Consider the following 26,913-nt stretch of genomic DNA (forward strand, 5'->3'; position numbering starts at 1 on the left):
AGCAGGTATTCAGAGGTGGTATAAATGAATAAAAATAAGATGCAAAATCGAACCACACTTAGCCTAAACCAGCAGCTGAGAATTATTTCCCAACCACAATGAGAATTATTTCCCAACCACGATGTACTGAAAATACACAATCAAGATGACAATCCAGATGACAACCATGGCTTCACACAGCAGCAACAGCAGAGGTGCACACATACCCATACAAAGCTCACAAAGCTCTCGGGCACTTTTGGCTTCCTCATGGCACACGTTCTCCTCCAAGTTCTATTCCAACCCCTAAAACCCATCCCTGGGCCAGTTGAGAATCACACTCTTTACAAGACTTCAGACAAAATACTGAATTTATTCAGCTGACTTGATGGGTCATGTTGGATAAAAGTATCATTTTCATTCGCATGATGTAAAACATACTTGAAGGAGGAATACATACATTACAGTGTTAAAAATATATATGTATGAAAGATTCATGAAGGCATTTGATACAAAACATACACAGTATGCTATTTTAATATACAAATGCTTTCAAGAAAATAGAGAAGTAAGAATTATAAAAGTAGCATCATTAAGAATTTATAAATGTTCCATTTTTCTTAAAGGTCACATTCTCATCCTTTGGGATGTACAGACATTATGTGATTTAACACAGTTTTATCCACATTCAAAACATCATGTTTCAAATGTCTGAAGCATAGCATGTACAGTACAAAATGTTTCCATAGGAACTGAACCAAACCTCACTAGTGGCAGCTGTCACATGGCTCCCAATTCATTGGTTAGCCATTTTTAAGACACTAGTTCAGCTTATCGCTATAATATTCAAGTTGTTCTATTTACCCCAAATATAAAGATTTTCATTTCTATCAGCATTTACAGACAAAGGCTTGAAGAGTTATCATACAATATATACCAATATATACCATATATACACTGAGTTAAAAGAAGTTCCTTTAGTTAAATTATTAATAGAGCCAAGAACAGTCATTGTAGGCTAATACATTATTCTTGTGATTGGTATTCCTAAAATTTTGACCAAAGTGCACAGTGAATGGAATCAGTCACTGAGAAATGATCCTTCCATGAACTCTCAGCTTCCTTAGAGTCAGGCATACCACCTGAGAAATGAGAACTTTCCAGCCGAGCTGGCCAAGGGTAGCTTCACATATCAACACACAGGAGCCACATGGAGTCACATTCATGAGTCGGAGGAGTCCCAGCCAATAAAAGTACAATTCCCTCGACAGAGATCTGTGCAGTCAGCAGAATCAGCTTCCCAGAGATCTATGAATGTTGAGTCCTAATTCAAGGCAAACACCACCAGCCATCAGCCATACTCTAGGGTTGGCGGACCCCGAACAAGGTTGAAATAGCCAGCAAGGGCCCCAAGGTCTATGTAGAGAGAACGCTGCCTCTTCAGCATCTCCGATTCCTCAGTGCTCCCAGTACACGAAGAGTCTGAAAAAGGGAACATAAATAAAAAAATAAAATGTGATCAGGGGACATGTTCAATAATAGATGCCTGTTCCCTCAACAAAAACAACACACTTTGGGCCTAATGAAACAGCATTCAAACTCTGTTGAATTATTATTAAAAAGCCATAGAATTGGGGGCTTCCTCGGTGGTCCAGTGGTTGAGACTCTGCCTGCCAGTGCAGGGGCTGTGGATTTGATCCCTGGTTGGGGAACTAAGATCCCACATGCCTCAGGGTGTAGCCAAAATTTTTTTTTAAAGCTGTAGAATTAAACATGATGGGCTAGTTTATGGGATACAGCACAGACAAAGTAATTCAAAAAAGAGTCAACAACCACAATAAATTAGTTGGACATCCTGGCCCATTTTCCAACATCCCAGATGATTCTTTTCAAATACAGGAAAGTCACAGAAGAAGCTGAGAAATGCAAACAAGCATTCCAGGCTTGACATCTGGGTTTGGACCCAGATAGAGTTAGAACATCACAGATTTCATAATAAAAATAGAAACCCTTCTCCACGCATATCCAATGTTTCTGGAATGTGTATCGTTTTTCCTAAATGGGAAGGTTTCACAGCTGGAAGAGAGATTTTTGAGCAGAGGAAGACAGAAATGCAGGTTGCCTTCAAATTCAATGTTTTATCAGTGCTGTGATGTTTTCAACCAACAGCTGGCATAGTTTACCATAACTGCATTATACAGAGTCCCACTCTTTGCCAACAGCAAAACTGTCATGCTTGATCTATTTTTAAAAGCAAACACTCTTCTGTTGCAAACAAAAGCAAGGCAGAGGTAATTCTCAAAGACAGCATTACCTCCATCTGCACTGGAAACCAGTTAGGCTTGCTGGTAAATTAGCCGATTTTTTTAAAAATTGTGACTCTTTTTTTTTTGGCTACACCCCATGGCTTGCAAGATCCTAGTTCCCTCATCAGGAATCAAATTCATGTCCCCTGCAGCAGAAGCATGGAATCTTGACCACTGGACTGCCAAGGAATTCCCAGCTAATTTTTTCTTTTTTGTGTGTATATGCTTTTGCTAACATTCTTGCTAAAATCTCTCCAACAACTTATAGCATGCAGGAAGTCACTTCAGTATTTTTTTTTAAATTTTACTTAAGTCAAGTTGATTGACAATGTTATATTAATTTCTGCTGTACAGAAAAGTAACTCAGTTATATCTATATATAAGAATATGAAAAATATTATATATATATATACTTTTTCATATTCTTTTCCATTATGCTTTATCACAGGATATTCCTGTGCTATACAGTAGGACCTTGTTGTTACCCATCCTACATATACTAGCTTGCACCTGCTAATTCTATTTGTTTTTCCAGGTGTGTTCATGAGTTCGATTAGAAGGTGGATGGAGACAGAAAAAGAAGGGAAGCCAGGGCACCGCACACTGCAGGGTGTCCATACCAGCAATGTTCTCAGGAAGCTCCAACTCCTTCCGGCTCAGCAGCCGCTTCCGCTCAAAGAGGGCAGAGTCCAAACTCTGACAGCGGGGTTGATCCTCCCTGGGGGGGGTTCAGTGCCTCGTGTTTCAGTAGGTCTGCTGCCCTAGGCCGGTGATTGGGGTTCCTCTCCAGGGCAGCCTCGATCAGCTCTCTCATACCAGGACTGCAGTCTTCAGCGATATCTTCCAAAGGAGGCGCCTGCTTGTGGATCTGTGAACAAACCAGCTCTCTTAGCATCAATGGCATGAAAATATACCCTCGACAGGACAGGTATTCTAGTTATAAGACCGGGAAAGTCTTTTGTTTTGAGGTGAATACAGCTCATACCCTTCAGTAACATTTCCTAAGGACACTGAGTGAAACCCATCTTTTGGTTAAATGCAGTCAGAGATAAACACTCGAGGTCTGAATACACAGCTTTCCATAGGAGCAATGCCCAAAGGTCCCTGTGCAGAAACTGGGAAGCGCCTGCCTCTCAATTTCTCTATAGTCAAAGGAGGGGGGTGAGTGGCAGGGGCGGCGGGGGTGGGGCACTGCGTGTTTCACTATGTGCCTGGCTGCCCTGGGGATCTAGAATCTAATTCCGTCTTTTTGGAAAGTATTCAAAGAACAGATACAACTTCCTCAGTTCAATGATTTATGCTACTCTGATGCTTTTCAGTGGTATCGTGTATAACAGCATAGCATACAATTTCTGCCTGGGCACAGCTGGATGGGTTTCCCTAGGGTGATCCCTCCATGTGGGAGAGTTAGGGTTATACTAAGCCTAGTATATGGTCAGCATACCATGGTTAGCATACTGAGCATATACTAGTGTTACCATAGAGGATGATGGTCATACTTCACCATCATCCCATCAGATGTGTGTGCTATCAGAGAGAGAGCAACTCTCCTGAGAAGTGAGATGCTCCAACCCCACACTCCCCCCGCTGCCCCCACTTACTATATACAGGTAGGAGGGGTAGGCGGAGCGCGGGTAACGCTTCACCCAGGGCGGGGTGCCCGTCTGCATGTGGATGAGAGTGGCCCCCAGGCTGTAGATGTCTGCTTTGGTCGAATGGCCCCTGCAGAGGATCACCTCCGGACTCATGTAAATCTGAAAGAGAAGCAGGAAGGTCAGTCTGACCCCCTCATGGGTCTAGGCACCGTTTCCCTAACCCAGTTCTGGAAGCTGGCACATGCCCTCACTATCCACTGCACACTCCATCCCTTGAGAACAGCATGTCACTGCTGTGTTCCCTTCAGCAAAGGGGTAGCCCTGACCCATGCAGACTCAGGCAGCTTTCCCCTGCAGCCTCACAGCACCTCTCCCCACAGACTGAACACAAGGCAGACCAGGCAGGAAGCCATCCACGGCTGAGAACACATCTGGCACTCCCACTCAAAGTTCTGCAAAGCAAGGATCGATGTTTCCTGTTCCTACTAAAACACCAATTCCTTTCGTATTTCAATGGACACTAAAATACACATCCTCATTTCATGTTTGGCATTAAAACGCCAAACTGATAATTATCTTCAGTCATCAAAAGCAGCAGAGGTCCCAGAGTATCAACACCAACTACACAGAAGAGAAGAATTTAAAGTGTAACACAGGAGGACTTCCCTGGTGGTACAGTGGATAAGAATCTGCCAGCCAATGCAAGGGACACGGGTTTGATCCCCAGTCCGGGAAGATTCCACATGCTTCAGAGCAACTGGGTCTGTGCGCTGTAAGTGCTGCAACTACTGAAAAGCCCATGCACTAGAGCCTGTGTTCCATAATAAGAGAGAAGTCACTGCAGTGAGAAGCCCGTGCACTGGAACCAGAGAAAGCCCCTCTGCAGCAACAAAGACCCAGAGCAGCCAAAAACAAATAATGTGTAACATTGGAAAAGTGATCCTAATGGGTCATTTCTATGAACCACTTCTTATTTCTACCCACCAGGGAGCCCAGTGACTAAATATTAAAGGCAGGCCATGTTCACATTGTGTAAGTTGGTTTTATGAGCCAATGCTGGAAAAGGAGGGCTCGTTTTAGAAATGGTTTCCCTAAGCAGTGTGTGTTTCTAAAAGAGAAAAAGAGCAAACATCAGTGACCTGTCTTTATGGCTGGTACAGGCAGAGTGCAGTTCCTACCCTCACTGTCAATATTTAGCTTTAACAACTTTGGATGCTGCCATGAACATGGAGAAGGGGGTGAGTATTCCCAGAATACATTTCAGAGTAAATAAAGAAAGAACTGGCTTACAAAAACTGGGGAAATTGCCCAGTTTCCCCACCTCACTTGCCTCAAGTACTTCCTACAACACACTTCCGGGCTGCCTGGGCTTGGTTCCTTTCTCTCTCTCTCTCCTTGGACTTTCTTACTAAATAAAATTGCAAAGTTGAGCAACACACTCGGTGGTCAGGACAACTGTTAACAGAGCTGCCTGCCTCCCCTCCCCCAACCCCAGGTGACTCTCCTAAGCAAGGATTAGGCAAAGTGCTACTTCTGGTGTCACCAGTGGCAGCTGTGTGCTCGCTTGGGGCCCTGGAGGGGTTGTGGGGTGGCATGTGGTGGCGGCAGATCCTTTGCCCAGAGCCCCATGGCTCCCAGTTCCTGACTCCTTAAGCTCTAGGGAGCCACAGTAGCAGGGCATGGGGTCAAGGGCACTTCCTGAAACAGGCCTGGGGGGAACCCAAGCCAGGCTCTCTGGGGGTTGAACACCCTTAGGCATGGACCCGGCAGGGTGGGGGTAGGGGGTGGGGGTGTCAAGGCCTTTACTTCCCAACACATTTATTACAAAGGGAAGGAGACTCTGTGTGTGTGTGTATATGTGTTTGTATGTCCCCACGTACTTGATGATGACATGTGACCTTATATAAGAACTTTACAAAAGGAACAAGGCTATCAAGGGAACTCTAATTACTTTTTCACATTCATTATTTCTTCTTTCTCTGTACCAGGGAATTCCAAAACAATAGTTTAAAGACAGGCTGGATTAACCCTGTATGTGCATTGCATGGCAAGGTTACAAGATCATGCCCTGAATAGGAAGGCCGTGGGTGACCAGCATCTGTATTTGGAAGCTTGGCTGGAGGGTTCAGAAGTCATCTGATCAAACCAAATGATCAAGTGCTAATGGAAGGTGAATCTGCACAGCTGACCCTGGTTAATGATGCCTTCTTGCTCTTTAAGGATGAGGGGTCAAAACAAGCTTTCTGAGAAGTGACCTCTACACCTCAACTCATCAGCACACTTCCTACCACACTACAATCACAAGTGCCAGACATACAGTAAACAAACGCGGGTGGATCAGAAGAGTTTTTACAGCTAGGAACGCCAAGGCCAATTTATCACTTCATAGAAAGCAATTAACATTTGGTGAAAATACTTCAATCCAAACTCCTATTCAGGGATAGACACTGTGTTGCTATCTCGTACTCAAACACACACTCTTCTGATAGAAAATCCCAGAAAGGAGATGTCTTTCTCCAGTTATTGCAAAATGTCCAATTTGATCATCCTGCCGGGAAGAGAAAGGTATTTTCCATCTTTAATACCATAAATAGTTTGTTTCTCAAACTGGCTCCAGGAAAAGGGGTAGGGTGTCACATATCTCAATGTCTGACAACTGCCAAAACATGCTGAAGTCTTTCCAAAGAAATCATGTCAGAAGTGTTAAGCCTTATTAGATTTTGTGCTTTGGGGAAGTATTCCCAAGATCTGGAGACTAAAATATGCTTAGAACAAAAGGTCTACAGTTTTCTGAATATTATTTTGCTCGAAAACAACTCTCCAGGATCCTCTCCCAAGTATTTTCCAGAATAAGTTCACTAATAAAAGCAAAACCAAAGATCTCTTCTGCTGCCCAAGAAAGTCTGCTTTAAGAGAGTTAAGAAAAGGCTTACACAGCATGGATGGGAGGAGGGTTTAGGGGAGAATGGATACATGTGTATGTATGGCTGAGTCCCTTCATATTTACCTGAAACTACCACTGCATTTATTAATTGGCTATGCCCCAATACAAATTAAAAAGGTTAAACTTTGAGGGGGAAAAAAAAGATTAAAAAAAGGCTTACAAAATCCCAGCCTAAAATGCAGACAATTCTTTTTGCAACTGTGTGCATACGTGTACTCTGTCACTTAGTCGTGTCTGACTCTTCGCAACACTTTGGACTATAGCCCACCATGCTCCTCTGTCCATGGGATTTTTCAGGCAAGAATACTGGAATGGGTTGCCATTTCCTCCTCCAGGGGATCTTCCCAACCAGGGATCGAATCCACATCTGTGTCTCCTGCATTGCAGGCAGATTCTTTACCGCTGACCCACTGGGGAAACTCTTGCACTGCAGCTGAGTGCAATGCAATACATTTACTAGCTAAAATAAAGTTTATCTTTTGATTAACACCAGGACTGACCTGGTAATCTGGAGGCAAAGATTCAGCAACTGCCCCCTCTTCACTTCCTGAGGGCACTTTCAACAGAGAAGGGCATGGGGCTGAGGGACTCTGATAGCTAAACACCTCATCGTCATGGAGATGGGCCAGGAAGGCAGATTCTACCCCCATGTACCTTCCCAGATGCAACCAACCCCACACCCATCATAACTGACTGTGAACTAAACAGCTGGTCATTTATTAATAATCCAGGTAAACTTAAAACAGGTCCTAACTCCAGAATGGAGTCCTTGTTGGCTTTGTCTTGGGTTCCATCCCTTGCATACACAGCAGCCTGAACACTCAGATGTCCAACAGTCACTCACTACATGAATCAACTATGCAGCCTAATAATGTGAATGCTAAATATATTATTTGAAAGCTCATGAATGCGTTTCTCTGAACCTCATTTAGATTCAGAAGTTTTGTTTTTGTTGTTTTTGTTTCACAAATAAGTTGAATATTATAGTAAGCTTATACCTTCAAATAAGATTCATTCGTGCTCCAATAAATGAGAGTTAAGAGTCCAGGGATTAAAGAGAGGCCTAAAACATCAGATCTCAATAAATATTGTTTTTAATGATCATGACGATTATGGCTATAACTGAACCAAAGCAGTAATACTGTTATACTGAAAATGTACATACTAGTTACACAGCAGTTAAACCTCAGACTATAGACTCAGAAAAAACTAGATTCGATTCCCTGATCTATCAGTAGCTGAATAACTTTGGGCACTTTATCTTAACCTCTTCAAGCTTATTTTTATTTTAAAATGGTAATAATAGTATTTCCCTATGATAATAGTATTGTGAGGATAAAATGCTGCTGCTGCTGCTGCTAAGTCACTTCAGTCGTGTCCGACTCTGTGTGACCCCATAGACGGAAGCCCACCAGGCTCCCCATCCCTGGGATTCTCCAGGCAAGAACACTGGAGTGGGTTGCCATTTCCTTCTCCAATGCGTGAAAGTGAAAAGTGAAAGTGAAGTCACTCAGTCGTGTCTGACTCTTAGCGACCCTATGGACTGCAGCCTACCAGGCTCTGCTGTCCGAGGGATTTTCCAGGCAAGAGTACTGGAGTGGGGTGCCAATGCCTTCTCCAGAGGATAAAATAATATAATCCAAATAAAGTGTTAAAATGAGCACGCGAAACAGAGTGAATGCTCATTAAAAATGTTCCCATGATAATGATTTAATGTAATGGATTTCTTCCCCTTCTTTGTCCTTTCTGCAGTAATGATAGAACATATTGCCAGACTGTGCTGGTGGTCCAGCGGTTGAGAATCAGCCATGCAATGCAGGGAATGTGGGTTTGATCCCTGGTCAGGAAACTAAGATCACACATGCCTCAGGGCAACTAAGCCATGTGCCACAAGTACTGAGCCCCCTGGCTCTGGAGTCTGAGCACAACAACTAGAGAGAAGCCCATGCATCACAAGGAAAGACCCCAAATGCCACAATTAAGACCCCAGGACAACCAAACATAAATAAATACTAAAAAAAAAAAAGCTATTGCCCGTTTTCAGATGAACATAATTACCTCTGTTCCACGGAGGTCCTTAGGAAAATAGATCTCTTCAGTCATTTGGACACTTAGACCAAAATCCACCAAAACAGCTTTTGTGGACATGAAAACAATGTTGCTAGCTATAAAGAGAGGAGAAATTTTAGTAAAAAATTGTGTATCTATCCATAAGCAAAATGGAAACATTATTTAAATTGGGTTGCAAACAACGATACATTGAAATGCTTCCTTTATTGAAATGAGGGAAAGGTGAACGTGGGTGCGAGTTTAGGTAAAAATCACTTCAGATTTGTCAAGAATTCAGTCAAAGTGGATACAAATGAAGGCAGTCATTAATAATTGTCAAATGACAATAGCCAAGACATGGAAACAAGCCAAGCATCTATCAATGGATGAACTGGATAAAGAAGATTTATACATATGCAAATTTGGTGATATACTTATACACATATAAGTTGTCTGATACATATTAATATAATGGGATATTATACAGCCATAAAAAAGAAGGATATCCTGCTATTTCTGACAACATGGATGAACCTTGATGGCTAAATAAATCAGACAGAGAAAGACAAATATCATACAATCTAACTTGTATGAGGAGTCTAACAGAGAAAAAAGCAAGCAAACATAGAAACACAGAATAGACTGGTTGCCAGGGGTGGGGGTAAAGAGAATTTGGGATGGTGGTAAAAAAGGTACAAACTTCCAGTAATGAGATAAAAAACTTCTGGGACTGCATGTCCAGAAGTCATGTATAGCATGGTGACTATAGTTAACAACTGCTGTTCAGTCGCTAAGTGGTGTCTGATTCTTTGTGACCCCATGGACTGCAGCTCTCCAAGCTTCTCTGTCCTCCACTATCTCCTGGAATTTGTTCAAATTCATGTCCACTGAGTCAATGATGCTATCTAACCACTTAATTCTCTGCCACCCCCTTCCCCTTTTGCCTTCAATCCTTCCCAGAATCAGGGTATTTTTCAATACTGTATGGTATTTTTGTAAGTTGCAGATTTTAAAAGTTCTCACCACACAAAAAAATTAAAAATACATGAGATGGATGATGTGTTAACTAACCTTATCATGATAATCATTTTGCAATATATACATGTATCAGATTACTACATTGTACATCTGTTATATTATCAGTGATTATTATGTTATATTGTCAATTATTTCTCAATAAAGGTGGAAAATATTTTTTATATTTTATATACTGTGTACTATTATCAAGCCACTTTCTGAAACTAAAAAGTAAAATTCCCAACTTTTCTCAGTACTAGTTTTGCTAGCCCAATTTATGCTTAGATATTAAGGATTCAGAGTGGACCTCTCCTATGTATTTCCCCACAGTCTCTTACTCTTAGAAAGCAGTCATGCTCATGCTTAGTTGCTCAGTTGTGTACAACTCTTTGCAATCCCATGGATTGCCAGGCTCCTCTGTCCATGAAATATTCCAGGTAAGAATACTACAGTGGGTTGCCATTTCCTTCTCCAGGGGTTATTCCTGACCTCATGCCATCAAGGACCTTTATATTGAACAGAAGAGCCCATCTGCCTAAAGTCCAGCTAGTCTGTTTAAGCCAAAAAGGGACACATCCAAAGATAACTCACGTTTAATGTCATGGTGGATCACTTTCTTTGAGTGCAGAAAATCAAGTCCCTTGAGAACATGTTTTGTCACCCAAATTATCTCAAATTCTCTCATGGGTCCACAGCTCTCCAGTTTCTCCAGGACAGACCCTCCTTCGCCTGCTTCCATGAAGAGATGAACAGTTTCACCCCATAGAACGGCACCATATAACTCAGCAATGTTCTCGTGCCGGAAGCAAGCCTGGATTTCCACGTCAGATGGCTTAAATTGGTCTACTGGGATCTAGAACACAAAAGCACAAGGAATATCCTCAACAACCCCAGGATAATGAAAAATATACACAATATAGGTCAACTTACAAACCAGAAGGCAAACAAATGCCCTCAAGGATACTCTGATGTATTATGAAATGGTACTCCTGAGTAAAGATAATGTTTACTTGGGATCTGCCTTTACATTAATGTCTGCATAAGGTGAAAAAATTCAAAATAAGAAAATAAAAGACAAAATAATAAAATGGTACTTTCATTTAGAGTAGAGACACCCAATGAAAGAATTGTTCGTGACTGACCCACAGAAGGTAATTTCCCATCTGTTATATATGGAATTTCTATGATACCTAGATTTTGGGTCATTATTTTCAGTCTTCCTTGTCATAAAATACTGTCTCTAGTCTCACAGATCACATTCTATCAATGCATTTAAATAAGCACTGACCGTCTATTCTACGGAAAATCAATAGTCATTAATAAAGAAAGAAGTAACTCTTACATGACCGGAATGCCTCCAAAATAAACTGTTAGATTGAAGTAGGCAAGATGCAGAAATGCATATATTATGTTCCCATTTGTAAAAACATATTCCACTATACAGACACATGTCCATAGAAATTTTCTGGAAGGACATACAAGAACCCATTAATGGTAACTGCTGCAAGGAAAGGGGTCTCATTCTTTAGCCTGCATCCTTATGAACTGTTTGGGGTTGTTAATCATCTTACATGTTTCTCTTTTTTAAGAAAACACACGGCTTAAAAATTAAATATAAGGACTGCAAGGAAAATAACCCATAAATCTATTTGCCATGTCTTTTGTGATAAAACTGAAAAACAGAACACTTTCTGGCTCTAAGAGCTTTAAAAGATGTCTCCAGATTTTTTTTTTTAACTTGGACATATCTCTTTCTAGATGCAACCTTCAAATAACTACTATATTACTGCCTTTTTCTCTTTTAATAACAGATGCTCTGGGTCAACCTTTATGGAGGCACAAACGAGGCCCTCATGACGAAAAGAGTGACTGAGATGATAGTGTCATTATTTTCTATTTTGTTTTTTGTTAAATCAAAAGTGAGTCTGTTTCATTGCCCTTAAAAAACTTTAAAGTGTAACAGACATACACAAAAATGCAAAACAGATTATCACACTCAATGAATTTTCAACTGAACACACCCATGTAACCACCATGTAGATCAGGAAACAGAACTTCACCAGCATCCCTGAAACCCCGATGACCCCTACCTGTCACCACTCCCCAGGGACACCCACAGACGGGATTTCCAACAGGTCTGTTTGGGCCTTTATATAGGGTTGGCCAAAACGTTCCTTCAGGTTTTTTCATACGATGTAATGGGAAAACCTGAACAAATGTTTTGGCCAACTCAGTATAAGTGGAATCTCATAGAACAGATCCTGTTTTGTGTCCAGCTGTTCTAGCTTCACCTAATATAGATTTATCTACATCATTGCAGTTGTTAAGTCGTTTCTTCTCTTTGCTGGACAGATTGCATTGTATAAATATACCACATTTCAATATCTGCAAACTTTCCAGTTTGGGGATATTGCAAACAGTGCTGCTACGGACACTCCAGCATATGGCTTCTGGGGATTGTGGAGGCATGCCTACTGGTTAGGCACCTGCAGGAGCAGAATTGCTGGGTCATAGGGTGTGTGCCTGCTCACTTTGGTAAATCAGGCCAGTATTCCAAAGTAAGGGCACCTCAGCAGGTGCTTAATGTTTAATAAGAAGAGATAGGGTGTCTTCAATACTGGTCTATTTAAACTTAGCCTTTGGGGACTTCCCTGGTGGTTCAGTAGCTAAGACTCCATGCTCCCAATGCAGGGGGCCCAGGTTCAATTCCTGGTCGGGGACTAGATCCAGGATGCTGCAACTAAGAGTCCTCATGCCAAAGCGAAGATCCCACATGCCACAACTAAGACCCAGTGCAGCCAAAATAAATAAATAAATATTTTAAAAATAAATAAATAAGTTCAGCCCTTTATTCTGTAGTTCTGAGAAGTCTTGTGGCTTTCCGAACAGCATCTACTTCCCTGCCTAGTCCCCTCCTCTGTGGGTGAGATTAAAAACAGCAGCAAATAAATTTGCTCTTGCAGGAGAGCTTCCCTCCCCGATCCTACCACAAGAACGATGCAGGCATCCAAGCTGGCACTAAGTAAGCTAGTACCTTCTTTTTTATCAGCGCAAACTGACTAAACTCAGCTATTGTACGTAAGTAGACTTGGGGGTTGAATGACCCCAGGTAGGAAGTCTATCTATAAAACACAGATGCTTTGTTGGACTGAGCACCCTCAAACAAGAGGCAGTCAAAGGGTAGCCAGCTCTGAGTAAAGAAACACACAAAAGCCCCAACGCCAACACTCAGGGCACCGTGTCTGGTTATGCAGTACATACCAATTTACAGGCCATCCTTTTCTTAGTCTTTATATCTTGTGCTAAGTACACTTTCCCAAATGCCCCCCGAGGAATGAAATCGGAGCCAATGTTCCTGTAGGTCAGCTTCCAAGGGATGAGCAGAACATCAGAGTCTATTTGGTAGCGTCCATTCTGAGGAGTGATTACCTACAACAAAGCAAACATGCAGGAGGGTGAGAATTTCAGCAAGGTTCTCTTCCAAGACCCACCCTTCAGGAACTGGTTATGTTAGAACACATTCTTACACGCAGTGTTAAAAATGAATGTCACTGTATGTAATCCTAACAGTGTACAGAGGCTATATTTAGAGCTTCAGCAAGACAGAGAAAGCATGTAACAGAAACACGTCACTGGCCAGACCTGATCATATTTCTATCTGCATGTGAGTAATTCATTGCGAAAGAGAACTTTAAAAATGGTTTATCTAAGGCACCCTGATTGTTGTGACCAAAGGGCTGAAAATAAAGATTGCAGAAATGTAAACTGTACACGCAAGCTGACTGGTTTCCAATTAAAATGTGCTAACCTGTTAGTCTGCATAACCATTACTCAGAGATGATGCACATAGAGAGAGTGCGGAAAAGAACTGATGATCACAGAGGATTCTGGGAACCAATGTGTCTTGCCAAAGCTGTAAGCTGACATAAATAAAGCAAGGGCAGAATTATCTCTCATCTACTCACTCATTTAATGTTTACTGAGGGCAGGATATGTGCCAGGTTCTATGTTTGGTGCTGAGGAGGCAAGAACAAGAGACAGACAGTCCCTGAGCTCCGAGTGCCAGCAGACACTTTGAACAAGATAGCTGACTCAAAAACTGAGAGCCACAACCTAAGATGGATAAAGAAGATGTTGTCCATATATATGCAATGGAATACTACTCAGCCAGGGAAAAGAATGAAGCAATGCCATTTGCAGCAACACAGACAGACCTAGAGATGATACAAAGTGAAGTCAAACAGAGAAAGACAAATACCACATGATATCATTTACATGTAGAAACTTAAAAAAAAAAGATACAAATGAACTTATATACAAAGCAGAAAACAAACTTATGGTTACCAAAGGGGAAATGGGAGAGGATAAATTAGGAGTTTGGGATTAACATACACACATTCCTATATATAAAATAGATAACCAACAGGGAGCTACTGCATAGCAAAGGAAACTCCACTCAATATTTTGCAATAATCTACAAGGGAAAAGAATCTAAAAAAGAATATACAGCATAACTGAAACACTTGGCTGCATACCTGAAATGAATCAACACTGTAAATCAACTCAAATAAATAAATAAAAATAATAACTAAAAAATTAAGGGACAGATATCTCAATAGCAGTATGGGTTATAAGGGTATGTACCCATGTCAAAACTCATCAAACTGGATATTAAAGATCTTTGTATTCTGTGCGTGTGTGTTAGTCACTCAGTCATATCTGACTCTTTGTGACCCCATGGACTATAGCTTGCCATGCTCCATTGTCCATGAAATTCTCCACGCTAGAATACTGGAGTGGGTGGCCATTTCCTTCTGCAGGGGGTCTTCCTGACCCAGGGATTAAACCTGTGTCTCCTTCATTGCAAGCAGATTCTTTACCATCTGAGCCACCAGGGAAGCCCTCTGTGTATTCTACTGCATAGAAAGTCTATCTCAATTTTTAAAGAGTGAAAAATTAAAGGGAGAAATAATAATAAATAAAATGAAAACAAGTTAATAAGTTCACGAGAGAGGTGACCTGGAGCACATTCCTTTTTTAAAAAAAATGGTGTGTGGTTTTTTTCAAGGGCTAGAATCCCAAATATACAGGTTTTACCTACAAGTCATTAGTAATATTATGACTTCGGGAATTATGAGACTATTAAAGTAACACAAAGTTATTTCAAGAACGGAAGAGGCTGCAGGGGAATGTGGATCACGTGGGCGAGAAGATAGCGATTCATCTCCAGACCCACTGGGCTGCTTACTTGACCCTGCTCTGGGAACAACTCTGGTGACGGTAAGGGTTATTCATTCAGGACCCATTATTGCTAATCGTAGCTACGCCCCACAGACGTGTGCACTATTAGTCAGGGGATGAAACAGAGAAAGATGCTAATACTTAGAAATGTGAAGTTACTGACACTCAAAACTTCAGCATTTACTAAGCATGGCCGCTGTGCAAGACCCGAGGGGGACCATAACTAAGTGGAGACCACGGTCTTGCCAAGTTTGAAATATGACCTCATTTCAAGAAGCGTCACCTCATTCCTGGAGGCCCCTTCTACAGGAGGCTGGGGACACAGTGGGTTTAGTCCTCAAGACAGAGCTGTGCTCTCGGCACTCGGCTGCACTGGTTTTACTGCCTCTTCTTTGTTATTAAATATTTACAGATACAATTGCTCTTGATTCTCCAGGGCTCACTTCAGGGTTTAAGCAGCCTTCGAAAAAAAAACATCTTACTTTTTTTTAGGTTTGGTTTTTCTTTTTTAATCACTGAAGTATCGTTGATTTATAATGTTGTGTTAGTTTCAAGGGTTCAGGATGGCGATTCAGTTACATAAACACATATATATTCTTTTTGAGGTTCTCTTCCATTATAAGTTATTACAAGATACTGAGTAGAATTCCCTGTGCTATATGGCGGGTCCTTGTTGTTTATCTATTTTATATGTAGCAGTTTGTACATGCTAACCCCAAACTCCTAATTTCTCCCTTTCCCCTCACCTTTCTCCTTTGGTAACCATGTTTATTTTCGACATCTGTGAGTCTGTTTCTATCTTGTAAATAAGTTCCTTTGTATCATGTTTTTAGATTCCACATATACATGACATCATGGGATATTTGTCTTTGATTTCACTTGAAAGTTTTACTTTTATTCAACTCAAATCTGCTTTAACCCACTCTGGCCCAGTGTCCACTTAGCTAAGAGGATGAGTAATAATACTAGCCATCTGCTGAGTGCTAGCTCTGGGCCAGGCACTGTGCTGAGTACTTCACACACTAACACATCAGTTTTGCACAAGTCTGTGATGTAAGGACTCTCTTTATCTCCAATTAGAGATGAAGAAACTGACTTGAAGAGGTTAAGGAACTCAGTAGGCAGTGACAGAAGCAGGTCTGTCTGACCTCAAGCCACAGCTCTTATTCTTTAGATAAGCGCCTTCAGTTTTCCAGAGGTTGTAATTAAAGTTGAACCCAGTGACCAAATGCCTAATTTATAGTTCACTGAGATGGCTTGGCCTTCTCCTCTTTAGATCAAATACTGCAGTTCCTTCACCCCAGTTTACCATTCCCCACATTCTTCTCTGAAAGCCCTGAGAGTTCTCCATGCCACCTCTGATGACACACCCTGAATGTGCAGGGTGATACACAAGTGTTGGCCAGTGTGTGGTTCTGCAAAGTCCTGGGATCTTCCCAAGCCCTAGACCTTCCCTATCTGGGTTTGAAATATTTTCCCCCTTCTTCTTCTTTCTAGCAGCCCAAGTAAATAATCTTCTGGAAATCTCTGTTGTCCATTATCTCTGTCAACTCTTCCATGTACTAAAGCCACATTCAAGCGCAGACATTGGAGGCAAGCTGTCCGTGCGTGTGCGTTTGCGCGCTCTCAGTGGCTCAGTCATGTTCAACTTTTTGCAACCCCATATGGACTGTCACCCGCCAGGCTCCTCTGTCCATGAGGTTCTCCAGGGAAGAATACTGGAGTGGTTTGCTATTTCCTTCACTTGCTGACCCAGGGATCGAACCCACATCTCCTGTGTCTCCTGCATTGACAGGCGAATTCTTTACCATTGCATCACCTGGGAAGCCCCTACGCTGTCCATTTATTCATGCCGATCACTGCCACTGGCATGACACATCAGCAGCCCAGAAACAGAATTTGAGTAGGTAAGTCAGTGAGAATGATTCCATAAGGGTGATGTGGTAGCTAGAAAATGGATGGGACCTTGGGCTACATGAAGAGAGATAAGGGATCTAGAACAAAGGCCAAGCTGGCTCTGTGCTCCCCTGCTGGTCCCACAGCAAAGGGACAGCCAGGTTCAAGTTCTGGGCTGTAAGATGGGCACTGGCTGGGGCCTGAGGCCCAAGGAGGAAGAAAGTTAACAGCACAGAGCACAGGAAGGGGTAGGCACACCCAGGGGTGATGGGGAAAGAAGAGGGAAGACGTGCGGGACGAGGGAAGAAGAGGGAAGACGCGCAGTTCTGTAAACACTGGAAGGACTGTCGTAAGGAAGGAGAGTGACAACCACAATGGCCTGTGTCCTTTCAACACTCACAATGTGCACACAGGTCACTTGCAATCATTTGTCCCAAACAACCATGTGGAGTGAATGTGGCCATTTACCGATTTTACAAATGAGTAAATGGAGGCTGCAGAGGTTGCAGTAGCTGGCTTGGTGTCACCTAGTCCATTTCAGAGCTGAGATACATGCCAGGCACTTTAACTCAAGCGCCTGCTCTCTTCACCACTACTCATCATATACCTATGAGATTCATCCCATTTTTATGGCCAAGAAGTAGGGCTAGGACTAAGGGGGCTCACAGATAAATGTTTGTGCCATCTAAGGAAGGACTTCTCTGCAATCAGTTGGCCTGGTATGACCATATACGCCCCAGAATATGATGCATGCTTTGTCACAGGTTTCCAAGCAAAGGCGAAAATGCCCCAGCAATTATTGGAGATGATGAATGGAGTGAGCCAAGCCTCCGAGAGACAGCTTGATTCAAGTATCTTTAAGGTTTTTTAAGACTGAGAACCCGGGAATCTGTGACTCAGCCCTGAGGAGCAGCACTCAGCATCACACACCCACACCTCTGAGTGAGCTCCTTGGGGATCTTCAGCTTCCCAATAATCACCCAAGAGTTGAGTGTTGAGAACTCATTTTAGGCTGTTAATCCCCAGATGTGGGTGAGAGTTGGTCTAGATTATAGGTAACTTGTAGCATCTCATACAAAGCAATCCCTGGCTTAGAGTCCTCACGTTTCTTCCCCAGGTCCTGTGGATGTTGGAGGAATCTCTATAAATATTACTTTTAGGAAAATAGCAGCTACCTGCACACACATGCAGACCACCATTTCACATGCCTGTGCTTCAGTTTATTTTTGTAATTCCTGGGCCCTCCACCCTGTCTAATTCCATGGTGCTGTGATTGTTAGTTGCCAGCAACACATCATGTATCTATGCCTCCAATCTCACCACCTGGAACATTCTCTGCTCTCCATCCCCTTCATCTGGCTGATTCCAACTCGGTAATTAAAACATCACTTCCTCTTGGGGGGAATTCCCCTGGCAAGGCAGTGGTTAGGACTCAGCAGTTCCACTTCACCAGGGCCTGGGGTTCAATCCCTGGTTGGGGAACTAAGATCCTGCAAGCTGCGTGGTGTGGCCAAAAACAAGGGGGAAAAAAATTTATTTTTTAATTCCTCTTGGAGGCCTCTCTGATATTCTCCCTTCCTCCTATCAATCCTCATGGTTATGTGAGGTATCTTGCCTAACCATTCACCTGATCAGGGTATAGCTGTATTGAGAAATATTACACTGCATTATAACTACATGTTTACTTGCCTCCTTCAGCACACAGAAAGCGACCAGGAAACACAGACTGTATTTCTAGCACCTGAAAAAGCACCTCATGCCCTGTAGATGTTTGAGCTCTGTCTAGCAAACGAATGGACAAATCCTGGAAGGAGAGCATGTGGTCCATATGAAGGTATACTTGGAACCAACGTGTTCACTAGATGATTAGCCATCATCTTGCAAAGCAGAGAAACAGCATTTCCCCGAATTCCCTTCTGCACATTCCCAATTCTGTGGCCCATCTCTCATCAGTCTGATTGGCCAAGGGAAAGAAGGGAAGTCTCTACATATTTACAAGCAAAAACAATGTGTTTATTCTGTATGGTTTCCTTTAATATAGTCATTTTAACAAGTGTGTATGCAAAAAAGAAACACATAAACCATTATGTTTCTGATCATAGACATATATGTTATTTTGAACCAGAGTTCTCCAGCTATATTTTAGCTAAGACAAACAGGTATGACCCCTAGTTCAAATTATGACTTCCCATGTATGAAAAGAAGCACTCTTCTCAAGACAAAGTATCAAATACAGTTTGGCATATCCAGATCAAAGCAAGTCATACACAATGCAAAACGTAACATTTACCTTTTTTTGTAAAACGTGATTTTGCAATCTTGCTGGCAATTGAGCTATAGGTGAACACAGCTGGCTTCTAACAAAACAATTCACTACATAGCTGACCTAAATCACTGTGTTGTTTTGAACTGAACAAATGCGGTACACAAAATAATAATTAAATACTTGGTACAGACTCTACTTGTTCAGCACCACCCTCCACATATTAACTATCTCTCCATTTATATGCACCAAAGGAAACTGAGGTGCTTTCATCATCAGTAAGCATGTTTTGCAAGTTCCCACCCACTCCTTTGAGAATTGTTCTTTTCCAAAAATTAGATCACCTTTAGCCAGCACCTACATTCACCTTTGACACACTAAGAGACTAACCACACCCCAATACATCACCTGATCTTCTATTGTGGCAACTAAGTGTTGTCACAATATTTTGGATTATTTGCATACTTAGGATAACTAAACAAATATATCCCTTGTTATTCATACCTCACCAATTAAAGAGAGAGCATCTCTGGATAACTACTTACTGCCCACAAACTACATTTCTACAAGAACTGAATTTACCCAGCATTAATACTATGATGTTTCAAGATGTAACAAAAGAGGAGCACAAAAATTCAGCCTTCAAAATTGTTAATTAAACAGAGCATTCTTTGACATAAATTATAGCAATATTTTTTTGGATCTGTCTCCTAAAGCAAAGGAAATAAAAGCAAGAATAAACAAATGGGGCCTAATTAAACCTAAAAACTTTTGCACAGCAAAGGAAACCAAGGACAAAACACAGACAACCTACTGAACAGGAGAAAATATCTTCAAATGATACTACCAATAAGGAAAGGGTGAATATTCAAAATATACAAATAGATCCTACAGTTCTTCAACATCAAAAAAATAACAACCCGATTAAAAAATGGGCAGAAGACCTTAACTGACATTTCCCCCAAGAGGATATGTAAATGGCCAATAAGCACAGGAAAAATGCTCAACATCTCTAATCATTGGGAAATGCAGATCAAGACTACAATGAGATATCACCTCACACCTGTAAGAATGGTTATCATTGAAAAGAGCATACGCGGCAAATGCTGCTGAGGATGTGAAGATAAGGGAATCCTCCTACACTGCTGGTGGGAACGCAGGCTGGTGCAGCCACTATGGAAAACAGGATGGAGGTTTCTCAAAACCCTCAAAAGAGAACCACCATATTCCCAAGCAATTCTACTCTTGGGTATATATCTGAAAAAATGCAAACAGTAATTCAGTCAGACACATGCATCCCAGTATTCTCAGCGGCATTACTTTCAACTGCCAAGAAATGGAAGCAATCTAACCATCTGTCAACACATGAATGGATAAAGAAGATGTGGTACACACACACTGGAATACTACTCAGTCATAAAAAAGAATGGAATTTTGCCATTTGCAACATGGATGGACTTGGAGGGTATTATGCTAAGTGAAATTAAGGCAGACAAACACAAACACTGTATGATATCACTTATATGTGGAATCTAAAAAATAAAACAAATTAATAAATATTAAAAAAAGAAACAGACTCATAGAAAATAAACTAATGGTTAACAGTGGGGCAGAGGGAAAGGAAGAGGGTAGAGGATTGAGAGGTACAAACTATTATGTGTAAAATAACCTATAAGGATATACTGTGTAACATAGGAAATATAGCCAATATTTTAAAATATTATACATGGAGTATAACCTTCAAAAATTGTGAATCATTATACTGTACACTGTAACTTATATAAAATTATAAACTATACTATATTATATATATATAAAGACAAAGTCTTTATTTCCCTCTCACATGAGTCTCAAAGCCTTTCTCTTTGACTTAATTGACAAGTGAGCTCTTTAGTGAATCATGAAATTAAAATTCATTCTTCTTAATTACCTATCTGTAGAACTACTTCTAAAATAATGGATAAGATTCTTTAAACGGAACTTTTAATGAAGGCTGTATTTTTTGCATCTTTCACATGGAGGTCATTATTACAGATATTCCATTTTTAAAAACGGTACCTGGCAGCCAGTCTGAACAACATTCAAATCCCACTCAGCGTTAAATGTAGCAGGAGTAGGAAAGTGAACACACAGCACTCAACTGATGAGGGAAAAAACGTACCATATTTAACAAAATTCCAGATTCTTGAGGTCGGCATCTGTATAAACGCTTCGCAGTGTTGGATATGTGGTTTGCAAAAGCAAGCAAGTCTTCCACGGTCCCATATCTGACTGAGGACAACCAGGGCCCCTCCTGCCCACTGAGCAGCAGAGACTCAGACCGCTCCTCCTCGTTGTGGTTGCTGTCCTGACACATGGTCAGCAGACTGGGTTCATAAACCGCTGGCTCTTCACTTGCATAAAGATTTTCCATAATGTCTATCACATCGGACACATTCAAATGTTTCATTAATAAATCGAGTTCTTCTTTGTTGTCACTCCCGGTGCTCATGAACTCCATCACTGTTGGGCCCTCCAAAGAGTCTGCAGAAGAAAGCGCGACTACTTACTTTACTGTGTTTGTATTTGCGATCAATAGGAAACTGACAAGATTGACTGGGTACAGGCTTCTATGTGCTTTTGTTCATAAAATAACGGCTTCAGCCACAGGGTGTGTGAGGTCAAGTGCAGAGACAGTGAAGAAGGGACCTGAGATAACCTTTAATCTGGCGCTGACTTTACAGAGAGGAAACCTGAGATCCAGTGAACTCACTAGCTACCCACTTACTCACTGAATTGCTGGCATCAGCTGTAGCCTCTGAAAATAAATGTTCACTAAACCCAAGTGTGAATTTGAGGAGCAGGAGCTGAAGCACCTGGTTCTTGACAGTTTTCAACCTGCTGCTCTCCCAAAAGGGGCAACCCTTTCTGCATGATCTCTGTGACTTTTAGGCCTTGGGTGAATTTAAAAAGAAAAGAAACTCTCTTGGAATTCCCTGACAGTCCAGTGGTTAGGACTCAGCCCTTTCACCACAGGATCCCGGGTTCAATCCCAGGTCGGGGAATGAAGATGCTTCAAGCCAGATGGTATAGCCAAAGATAAATAAATACATAAAATAAAAATAGAAATACACTTAAAAAAAAAAAAAGAAATTCCTTTACCAAATTCAGGAGCTAGCTTTGCAAATCAAATTCAGGTTTTGAAGCCAGAAGCATCTCAAATGGATTTTAATCTAAGCAAATTTGGTGATGGTAAATCAAGTTTCAGGAATAATTCTGATGCAAATAAATTAAACGGCTCACTTAGAAGGAAGACAGCAAACCTCTAATCCTCCTTCTGCTGAGGATGGCTATGAGAAAGGAGAAGATTCTTTTAACCTGTAATCAGCTGTCCCCTCCTGTGACCAGAACTCTTTAACGGGACAAAGCATGCATCTCACAGACTCAAGAGGGTTCATTTAACATCTAGAACAATGACTCTCTAGAAGTTGTGGTAAGAGGCCAGGGCAACCAAATCTATCATAAGCAAGACACAGACAAGGTCAACTAAGTCTGCTTAGCCAAAACTGTACTTCAGTTTTTTACACACATCAGGAGCCATACTTGGGGATCTGTAAATGAGAAAATGAAGAGAAATGAAGGGTAAACAGTGAGGCTGTAACCCAGGATTTTGGAACAATCCCATCCCAAAGGGTTAAAGATAAAAGGGCTTAAGGGACCTAAGAAAATAGAAAGGTATGTATATCTACTTAAACTACTGCACTCCTGGAAGCAGCCTCTCTCTGAGAGATGTTTCAGGTTCTTAAAAGCATAAACCTTCAATGCACATAGGGATAAATAAAAGCCACAGGCTCCCATCAACCCGGAGCACACACACCAAACCTAGGGAAATATTCCACCTCAGGGCTACCTGTCCACAGACCCAGACACAGACCTCTTGGTGAATTTCACTTGAGAAATGAACCATGCAATTTTGTGCCATTATTAAGTTACTGGGGGATCAATTTCTGCTCTACAAACAGTGTCTGGGATAAGAAGGTAAGATCCTGCAGTCTGACACGCCACCTAGACTCAGACTGCAGGGGATCCAATCTCTAGCCTCTCCTTTTCTGTCTGCCGATCTTGGGCAAGTACTTTACCCACGGAGCCACCTGCGAAGCCCTCGTTAACCCCACTGCACATCAACGTTCACCATCTGTAAAATGCAAGTAATAACAGCAAGTCCTTCATAGGTGGTTGTGAGGATCAAAGGAGCTCAAGAGCACAAGGTGCTAGGTGCAGAGTTTGGTACACAGTGAACCAACTGTGTCTTTTGCAGCTGCTGTGATGTGCATGAAAGCAAAGGACCGAGTCTGATTCCTGGCTTTGCAGATACCTCAACAGAGCAGCTTTCTTATCTGCAAATGGGATGTGGCTACCTATTCCCCCACTTCTTTGCAGCAAGGTTTTAAAGATTGTTTCTAAAATAAGAGACAAAGAAAAAAATAGAAACCTATGAAATGTTTTGATGGCTGTTAGTTGCATCTAGAGAGCAAAGGAAGCCCCCCTCTCTGAGACCTAGCGGGTCTTTGAGGAAGACTGATTTAAGCTCTTGGAGTCTGTTGAATTCTGAAAGGAATTTCTTAGGTTAATGGAGGAACGTTCAACTTGGGTTTCATGAGGCTGTTTAGTTGCAGTTTCTACTTGCAAAATTTACAGGGAAAAAAAAAAAAACGGAATTAAAACAAAAACAGCCCAATTTAGGATCCCACTGGCTAAAAACTTCCAAAGCTGCTAGGTTTACTTCTCAAAAGGCTGGCCAGAGAGAAAATAAAGTTCCCAGGGGTAACAGGGCTAAAGAAAGAGAGAAAAAGGTACATACAGTTTACAAGTCAGCTGATCCAGAGAGTGGAAAGGCAGGTTTTGGTTCTTATATTCTCCAGAAAGTCTGGAGCACTTATATGTAAAACCTAAGAGGTGGAAACGCACACACCCGTAAACTGGAAGCTAGAGGAGGGAGGGAAGGCACAGAAGGAGGACAGCGAGGTGGAGGAGTGTGTCTTCTGTGCCACTAATTCCTTAGCAACGCCACCCTCCTCTCAAGCAAATCTGTGTGCTCCCGAGGCAACCCTGATGACCAGCCCATCCACTAAAGGTCTGGGCAAAAGCCTCAGCACTTTCAGGCCTTAACTAGACAGACAAAATGCTAACAATTTCTTATTCACCATCAGTAACCATCTAGAAAAAGTGTGAATGGTGAAGGTATTCCACGTTAGCCACAGGACCCTTCTCCACACAGTTTACAAAAAAAAAAAAAATCTTCATTAAATCACTAGTTGTTACTGCAATTGGGGAGTATACTAATTTTAGACATGGACAAATGGGCAGATATAGTCAAAATTCTGCCCATTTGTCCATGTCTAAAATCCCATGGGCAGAGGAGCTTGCAGGATATAGTCCATGGGGTCACAAGGATCAGACACGATTGGGTGACTAAACCACCACCACAGTCAAAATTATCAGCTCTGAATTATTTCTGACACTGGCAATACAATCAATGCATACTCCTGGCTTCTTCCATCTACACAAACAAAAGCTGAGGGTTTCCTGGCAAGTGTGAGTGAAAATGGCCAACACGACTGGCCTAAGTTCCTACTTAACAAAAGGATGATTATACCTCGTGGTACTTCCCATTTAAAACATTTTTCTGCCAAAATATTACATTGCCCCTCGGGGCACACATCCAGTAAGACTTTCTCTAATGATATTTTTGTTCTCAAAAAGCCCCAGAATGAAGCCATTCTCACTGTATTAGAAGTACAGCCACTTCAAAATCTCTATGTGCCTCAACTCTCCAATTTTTCTTACAGAAGACCTCAGTCAGAAACACGGCACACAAACCTCCACCCATCAGATCTGGGGGCGTTTGCCGATTCAGATTACCTTCTACTTGGCAAGTACCTACAACTCAGGCCACAGATACAGAAGCCAACAGAACTAGCGCTTCTTTCCCTGTTTTTATCAAGAGCAGTCCTTTATTCTGGGCCAAAATATGTCTTTCCCAAAGTGAAACAGACATTTCAGTGTTTCACGTAAAGACAGTTAACTTTTGGGAAAATCTGTATGCCGTTCTTCCTTTTAAACTTCGGAATCCTGAATACTGAATTTCCACGGGGAAACATCTGTGAAATAACATTTTCCCCCTGAACATTCTTTCTTAAGCCAAAAGCCCAGCATTCGCCTTCTGCTATAATCACCCTATTAGTCACAGAAGACGGTCCACGGAACAAGCATGAAACTTAAGTTTCAGCTCTTCCATGTCTCTCGGTCCCGCCAGCCCCCACCCCTACTCCCTTCCTCCCGTCTCTTTCCCTAAAGCGAAGGGAGCTTAAAGGGCTTGCAAGTTAAAGAGCACCCCTCGTTAGGGCGAGGGGCAGCGGGAGGCCCCCGCCTCCGGGGTGCACTCACCGGGTCTGGGCAGGAAGAGAGCAGCTGTGCAGGTGGCGCACGCGGCGGGAGGCGCGGTGACAGGGGGTCCCAGCCTCCGGGTGCATCGCCGGGACCTACTCTGCTCGCGCGCTCGGGATCCGGGAAGCAGGAGGAAGGGGGAGGAGTCGGGGGCGGCGCCCCGAGAGACCCTTGCGCAAGGTGCTTTCCAGCTGTGCCGGCTGCAGCGACTACCCGCGCGCAGCACGGGAGCGCCGCAGCTGGAAGCGGGCAGATCCTACCTCCTGGAGCCCCGGAATACACCCCGCACCCCCACACCCTGATGCCGGGGCTACCCGGATCTCAGGGTGGGAACCGCCGGGGCACCCAGCAGGGCTGCGATCTAAGGATATCCCCGATCCCCCAAAGTCTGCGTTACCTGCGGCCTCCGCGCGGTCCCGCGGGCGGAGCGCTCCCGCCGCGGTCCCCCGACGGCTCTGGTCGCGGCTGGTGGGCAGGCCCCGGGAGCCGAGCGCTCCGGGGTCCCCAGGCCCGGCGACAGCAGAAGAGGGAGCCAGGGCGACCGGCCCCGGAGCGTAGCGCGCAGTCCAGGTCCGAGTTGCCAAATGAGCCCGGAGGAGCTCGCGCTCCCGGGCCGCCCTCGTCGGCCCCTGAGTCACGGCGTCTGAGCCGGCCGAGGGGCGGCGCAGCGGACTCCAGCCGCCGCCTCCCCGCCTTTTCCATTTCCCCTTTCGCTCCGTAAACAGAAAGAGCCCGCCGGCTTGCGGGGCAGCCCGAGCCCCCGCGCTGGGAAATTCCGTCCTGGCCCCCCTCCACGACTTGCCCTCCTGGCCCGGGGCGGAGCTAGGGGCGGGGCAGGGGTGGGGCGCGTCCTGAGCGGAATCGGCCTCGCCACGCCTCCCGGGGACCCGGACTACCGCGCGGCACCGGCCCCAGGCCTGGGAAAACACCTACGAGTTCCCTCTGAGCCGGGTTACCCGGCAGCCAGGGTGCTAGAGGGCACCCGGATGCGGAGTTGGCAAGGGCGACCGCGACTCGGCACCCTGTCTCCGAAGGAAGACCGTAGTTCCTAACGTGCTGGCGCCCTCGGCAGTACTCCAGTGTCCCCGGCCCTTGGGGCTCAGATTTCGGTTCCGGTCACAGGCACAGCGGGGTGGTCCGCGCCCCCCTCCACCCCGCACCCACTCAAGTTCCAGAGCTCGCGAGAGGCGGCCGCAG

The 26,913-nt window shown here is 43.2% G+C and overlaps 1 protein-coding gene across 1 annotated transcript; it reads right to left on the reverse strand.

Annotated features, from left to right (window-relative positions):
* Nucleotides 1–332: 332 nt before the first annotated feature.
* On the reverse strand, nt 333–26,417 carry MAP3K8 (mitogen-activated protein kinase kinase kinase 8). Its single transcript, XM_040248033.1, is given in 9 exon segments — nt 333–1,461; nt 2,906–3,011; nt 3,013–3,153; nt 3,887–4,039; nt 8,883–8,989; nt 10,482–10,743; nt 13,152–13,319; nt 21,452–21,813; nt 26,114–26,417. Coding segments are annotated over 8 exon segments (1,407 nt in total). The 5' UTR covers nt 21,791–21,813; nt 26,114–26,417; the 3' UTR covers nt 333–1,330.
* Nucleotides 26,418–26,913: the final 496 nt, after the last annotated feature.

This window comes from Oryx dammah, unplaced genomic scaffold (assembly GCF_014754425.2).
Source record: "Oryx dammah isolate SB20612 unplaced genomic scaffold, SCBI_Odam_1.1 HiC_scaffold_10, whole genome shotgun sequence".
NCBI classification, from domain to species: Eukaryota; Metazoa; Chordata; class Mammalia; order Artiodactyla; family Bovidae; genus Oryx; species Oryx dammah.